Source organism: Bison bison, unplaced genomic scaffold (assembly GCF_000754665.1).
Source record: "Bison bison bison isolate TAMUID 2011002044 unplaced genomic scaffold, Bison_UMD1.0 scf7180017864034, whole genome shotgun sequence".
Lineage (NCBI taxonomy): Eukaryota > Metazoa > Chordata > Mammalia > Artiodactyla > Bovidae > Bison > Bison bison.
Window position 1 is genome coordinate 7513792 of NW_011494606.1, and position 6881 is coordinate 7520672.

Consider the following 6881-nt stretch of genomic DNA (forward strand, 5'->3'; position numbering starts at 1 on the left):
AATCAGGAAAGGACGTCAAGGCTGTATATTGTCACTGTGCTTATTTAACTTATGTGCAGAGTGCATCATGTGAAATGCTGGGCTGGATGAAGCACAAGCTGGAATCAAGATTGCTGGGAGGAATATCAATAACCTCAGATATGCAGATGGCACCACCCTTATGGCGGAAAGCGAAGAAAAACTAAAGAGCTTCTTGAAGGAGAAAGAGCAGAGTGAAAAAGTTGGCTTAAAACTCAATATTCAGAAAACTAAGATTATGGCACCCTGTCCCATCACTTCATGGCAAATGGATGTGGAAACAGTGAGAGACTTTATTTTGGGGGGCTCCAAAATCACTGCAGATGGTGACTTCAGCCATGAAATTAAAAGACGTTTGATCCTTGAAAGAAAAGCTATGACCTACCTAAACAGCCTGTTAAAAATCAAAGACGTTACTTTACCAACAAAGGTCCGTCTGTTCAAAGCTATGGTTTTTCCAGTAGTCATGTATGGATGTGAGAGTTGGAATGTGAAGAAAGCTGAGCACTGAAGAATTGATGCTTTTGAACTGTGGTGTTGGAGAAGACTCAAGAGTCCCTTGGACTGCAAAGAGATCCAACCAGTCCATCCTAAAGGAAATCAGTCCTGAATGTTCATTGGAAGGACTGATGTTGAAGCTGAAACTCCCAATACTTTGGCCACCTGATGTGAAGAGCTAACTCATTGGAAAAGACCCTGATGCTAGGAAAGATTGAAAGCGGGAGGAGAAGGGTATGACAAAGCATGAGTTGGTTGGATGGCATCAACAGTGCAATGGATATGAGTTTAAGAAAGCTCCAGGAGTTGGTGATGGACAGGGAAGCCTGGCATGCAGCAGTCCATGGGGTCGCAAAAAGTCGGACACAACTGAGCAACTGAACTGAATTAGAACATTAAGAGCAGAACTTATGGTTTTATTAAGACTATGACAAATGGCAACCTAAGAAAATTTTAAATAACATTTCTTTCAGTGGCAATTTTATCATTATTTTTGTTGTATTCAAATGCAAAATAGTGTGGATCTTTTTGGGATTTTTTTGCTTAACTGATTTCTTGTATAATTTTTTTGTTGATGCAGAGGTTATATTCAGTGAAATTATAAATGTACAAGTTTTTAAATGTACAGCTCAAGTATGTTTTGACAGGTTATATGCCTGTGCAACCATCACTTCTGTTAAGGGTGTGGTTATTTTAACAAGTGTGTTAAATAAGTAGTACAAATTACCACATGCTTTTTTTACAAAATGAGTATTTTTATGTATTTATTTGACTGTCCTCATCTTAATTGTAGCATGCAAGATCTAATTCCCCAGCCCAGCCTTCTGCATTGGGAGTGTGGAGTCTTAGGCACTGGACCACCAGGGAAGTTCTGCCACATGCTTTTTAATTAATTTTTAAAATATGTTAAGCTCTTTAGATTTAAGAGATATCATCTGCCTGATAAAAGACCTCTAATATAAATGGTTTTGTATAGCACCTAATTCTAGATCTTTTATGAATTATGCATGTACGTAATAGCTCATATTGTACTTAAAATATTTGAAAGTATGTTAAAATGTTAACTAACTGTTTAAGAACCTGTAACTTCTTTTCCAGGTAATAGAATTACCTCTTACAAACCCAGAATTATTCCAGCGTGTAGGAATAATACCTCCAAAAGGCTGTTTGTTATATGGACCACCAGGTTGGTATTAAGCTTCATCTGTCTCAGTATGAATCAATGAATAAAACAATAAGATGGAAATATTTAATGTTGCCATTTCAGCCTTCATTCTGTTCAGAGTAAGGAAGCAACTGGAGATGTGTGTCTATAATTTTATTAGGCTTGCTTAGTCTTACGTTTCATAAGTATATATCTTAACATGTTGTGTGATTCTAGCCAGTTTTCCCATGTGGTTCACAGACCCATGGGTATCCCAGAGATACTTTCAGGGCATCTGCAAGGTCAGAACTTACTCTTGTAATACTAAGATGTCAACACAGTGAAAAAGGCAGCTAACATCTGTGTTGATGGTACAAGGCTGCTCATGATGTAGCATGAATCAGTTAAGTCAGTGGCACAAAATGTTACAATAGTCATTGTCTTTGTGGCCATTCAACATGTGCAGTATGAAAAGAGGCCAGTTTCACTTTAAAATGTCCTTGATTAACTGGTAAAAATATGAACTTTTGATCCTTGAATAATGTCTTGTATTTTGTGAGGAAATGGAAAATAAAGTACTTCTGTTGCGTTCTTAATAGGATAGATATCTCCAGGAAAACCATTTGTGCTGTTATACAGTTGCCTGCTGAATTCGCTGCTTTTCACAGAGTGCCATTTTACTTGAAAGAAAAATTTACAATTAATTATCAGACTGGTTATTGGTAACCTTGCAAATATTTTTTAAAAAATGAAGTTAGCCAATCATGTTAAACAACTGACCCCATCTGTAACCATTGATAAAATTGGAACTTTTCACATGAAAATTTTTGAAAACTTTATATCTGGTACTATGAGCTTGACAACTTTTCCAGTGTGTTAATACAGGACAGGATGAGATTGGTGATGGTATTAGCAAATGTGATTTTTTAAATATTGTATAATGGAAAATGCCAGTATTTGGAAGATTTTAATAACCCACTGAATCAGTAGTTTCCAAATAGCCAATACTTACTATTACAATATCATACCAAAGTAAAGATCCACTCAGTGTGCAGTATAGACTAATGGATTTTAATATGCAAGTTTCCATCATAGTTTGTTAGTACGTAGGGTTTGGTATATTTCTAGAGTTATGTATTTGGTTGGCTTAAAATAAAATTAGAAAGGATATTTTGAATAAAATGGAAATTCTGTTCAGGACTTAGCCTCCTTTTGCAAAATTTACTATTCAAAGGATTACATTCTTAAAAGCTTTTGAAAATTTATCTTATTTTCCCTCAAATTTATATTACTTTTCAAAAATTACTTCTTTTTTTATTCCCAGGTACAGGAAAAACACTCTTGGCACGAGCTGTGGCTAGCCAGCTGGATTGCAATTTCTTAAAGGTAAAGGGAAGATTCTTTGTGTAGTTGTTGAAATTAAATTTGAATTGTCTTATGTTTACCTTGATGTTTTTCCTTTAATCAGGTTGTATCTAGTTCTATAGTAGACAAGTACATTGGTGAAAGTGCTCGTTTGATCAGAGAAATGTTTAATTATGCCAGGGACCATCAGCCATGCATCATTTTTATGGATGAAATAGATGCTATTGGTAAGAATAACAGTTTTTAAAATTTATTTTAAACTTTACTTGAAAGTGTTAGGAAAACTTTTTTTAATCTAAAAGAAAATTTTCCATCTCTTTTCACCTCTAATTGCAACTTCTGTGAAGTAGCAAGATGAACGTTACTGTTTTTTGATTCTTAAAGTTTAACCAATCTTAATAAATAAACTTTAACATTGAGAAAATGAGAAACATACCAAAATCAATTCTATCAGTATAATTTTTGTTAATTAATTTTCATCTTAATACTTGAAACCCTAGAACTATCATTTTCATATTGTTTTCTTAAATGATGCTTAAAGAGGAAGAGTAACACATAAGTTTCCATATCATTATTTCAGGTGGTCGCCGGTTTTCTGAGGGTACTTCAGCTGATAGAGAGATTCAGAGAACTTTAATGGAGGTAATATTTGGTAAAAGTGGTTTAGAAGAAAATCAGTATTTATAAAATGAATAAGTATACATTGGATATTTGAAAGTCAAAATATGTACAATGGTTTAAATGAAGAATGCACTTACATATGAACTTAGAAAATATTGCCAGGAATGAGCACTTTTCTCTGGCACAGTCTCTAGTAAGAAAATGAGTCCTAGAAAACAATAGGGATATCCACAGATTTTCATTTGATTTATTGCTGGCTGTACTGTTCTGTTTTTTGAGCAGACTGGCCATTTAATATTTAAATTGTATATTGTATTTATGTTGTGAATGTGATCTTGTATTAGTTTTATAAAGATACTTTACAAGTGGCAAATATATTAAAACTGATAACAGTAAATGAGTTGTGATTATGTCTTAGGCTATTCTGAAAATTACTAATACTTTCCTCTATTGTTGACAACGAAAGAAAGCTAAAATTGTTTTGATTATTGAAGATGGATGCTGGGATATTGAAATGTTTATTAAAGCTTTTTCCCACTCTTAAGTTCTGTGAAAGTGATGGCAAGATTTTAAACACATTTTCCAACTTCTGTAAATAGATAGGTAGCATAGGTAATACATTGTCAGTTTGTGTCTTAGTGGGGATATTGGAAAACTGTTTTTTATAAATGTTTCTGGTCTGCTCAGAATATACACAGTAGTTCAAAATTAGTTGTAGAGTCTTTTAGAAGCCTTAAATTGAATTATTTTTAAAGCAACACATGCTAGTTTTATTCATGTAGCTGATATGTTATTAGCTAACATTTTGGGAATGTTAGACATGTTGACATGAAGAAATAGACATATTGTTAGATTAGCTTTGTTTTAAAGATGTTATTGAATGCAGTTTTTTCCAGCATTTACTCAAGAAGATTTTAGAAATCGAAGGAAATATATTAGGTGTCTCAGTATTTCTATGTATAATAGAATTATTTGAAAAGATATTTAATGGATTTATTATCAGATTTGTAGAAAATCATTGTGTCCAGTTATACTAATGTAAATTTTATATCTGGCATACCATAAGCACTTGAAACGTTAGTTATTATTTTTATTTTAAAATTAATTCTATCAAAAAATTCGAACATTGGAAATCAGAGCCACATAGTTTAGTTTCATAATTTTTGATTAGATGGATGCCTTCAGATTTATTAGACCTAGTCTGAAAGCTGTAGAAAGGTATATAGTTAAATAATCTATCTTGGAACTTTTAGCATGAAAGATATATCCCTTTATGTAAGAAAAAAATATTCCATCAAATGATCATTCTGTACCTCATATATCTATCTGTAAGCAATACATTTCATGGCTTTAGGCATATAAAAGTTCTGTCTTGAGTTTTTTAATGGTTGGGATATTTTATAAAATGTATCTTTGATTTATATTCACAAATACATTCTTAGCTACTGAATCAAATGGATGGATTTGATACTCTGCATAGAGTTAAAATGATCATGGCTACTAACAGACCAGATACACTGGATCCTGCTTTGCTTCGTCCAGGCAGATTAGATAGAAAAATACGTGAGTTAAATTTCTTTGCCTGTTGTCCATTTCTCTTCGTCTATGTCTATTCTCTATCCCAAACCTCCTCCTCACCCCCTACTCTATTTAACAAAGAAAAAACCTGACTGTAATAGAATTTTTTATAATTTTCTGATTTTCAGATATTGATTTACCAAACGAACAAGCAAGGTTAGATATATTGAAAATCCATGCAGGTCCCATTACAAAGCATGGTGAAATAGGTAAGGAAATAACTTATTTTTTATATATTCACATTTCGTAACCGTGAAGCAAAATACTACTGGATATTACCGATAGTCTACCAAATTGAGTTTTAGATTCAGGAAACACGGTGGTCTTGAATTCAGCTAATAGTTATTGAGCATCTGCTCTATGCTGAGTTGTTCTAAGTGCCTAGGATATAGCAATGAACAAAACAGACACGTTCCTGCCATCATATGACTTGTCAGGAGAGACAGGTGAAGTGAGTAAAATATTCACTTGACTCTTGAGCAACGTGGGATTGAACTGTGTGGATCGGCTTATATGGGGATCTTTTTCTCTAGCAAATGCTGTAGTACTACCTGACTGGCTTTGGTTGAATAAACAGATGCAGAATCATGGATATGGAAGGCTGACTATAAGTCATGCACAGATTTTCGATTATGCAGAGAGCTAATGCGTATACCCTTTGTGTTCTTCAGAGTCAGCAGTCTAGTATGTTCAGTTCAGTTCAGTTGATCAGTCATGTCTGACTCCTTGCGAGCCCATGGACTGTAGCACACCAGGCTTCCCTGTCTATCACCAACTCCTGGAGCTTACTCAAACTCATGTCCATCAAGTCAGTGAAGCCATCTAAGCATCTCATCCTCTGTCATCCCCTTCTCCTCCCGCCTTCAATTTTTCCCAGCATCAGGGTCTTTTCCAATGAGTCAGTTCTTCGCATAAGGAGGCCAAAGTATTGGAGTGTCAGCTTTAGCTTCAGTCCTTCAAATGAATATTCAGGACTGATTTCCTTTAGGATAGACTGGTTGGATCTCCGTGCAGTCCAAGGGACTCTCGAGTCTTCTCCAACACCACAGTTGAAAAGCATCAATTCTTCGGCACTCAGCTTTCTTTATAGTCCAACTCTCACATCCATACATGACTACTGGAAAAATCATAGCCTTGACTAGACGGACCTTTGTTGGTAAAGTAATGTCTTTGCTTTTTAACAGGCTGTTTAGGCTGGTCATAGCTTTTCTTCCAAGGAGCAAGTGTCTTAATTTCATGGCTGCAGTCGCCATCTGCAGTGATTTTGGAGCCCAAAAAAATAAAGTCTGTCACTGTTTCCACTGTTCGCACATCCATTTGCCATGAAGTGATGGGACTGGATGCCATAATTTTACTTTTCTGATTGTTGAGTTTTAAGCCAACGTTTTCACTCTGCTCTTTCACTTTCATCAAGAGGCTCTTTAGTTTTTCTTTGCTTTCTGCCATAAGCGTGGTGCCATCTGCATATCTGAGGTTATTGATATTTCTCCCAGCAATCTTTATTCCAGCTTGTGCTTCATCCAGCCCAGCATTTCACATGATGCACTCTGCATGTAAGTTAAATAAGCACAGTGACAATATACAGCCTTGACGTCCTTTCCTGATTTGGAAGCAGTCTGTTGTTCCATGTCCAGTTCTAACTGTTGCTTCTTGACCT

The 6881-nt window shown here is 34.9% G+C and overlaps 1 protein-coding gene across 1 annotated transcript in view; it reads left to right on the forward strand.

Annotated features, from left to right (window-relative positions):
* The window catches only part of PSMC6 (proteasome (prosome, macropain) 26S subunit, ATPase, 6), a 25202-nt gene that overhangs the window by 8590 nt on the left and 9731 nt on the right, over nucleotides 1-6881 (forward strand). Inside the window, exons 7-12 of the mRNA XM_010834578.1 lie at nucleotides 1615-1702; nucleotides 2985-3046; nucleotides 3129-3252; nucleotides 3606-3667; nucleotides 5089-5209; nucleotides 5353-5433. Coding sequence (XP_010832880.1) covers nucleotides 1615-1702; nucleotides 2985-3046; nucleotides 3129-3252; nucleotides 3606-3667; nucleotides 5089-5209; nucleotides 5353-5433 — 538 coding nt within the window. The remainder of the gene's footprint in view (nucleotides 1-1614; nucleotides 1703-2984; nucleotides 3047-3128; nucleotides 3253-3605; nucleotides 3668-5088; nucleotides 5210-5352; nucleotides 5434-6881) is intronic.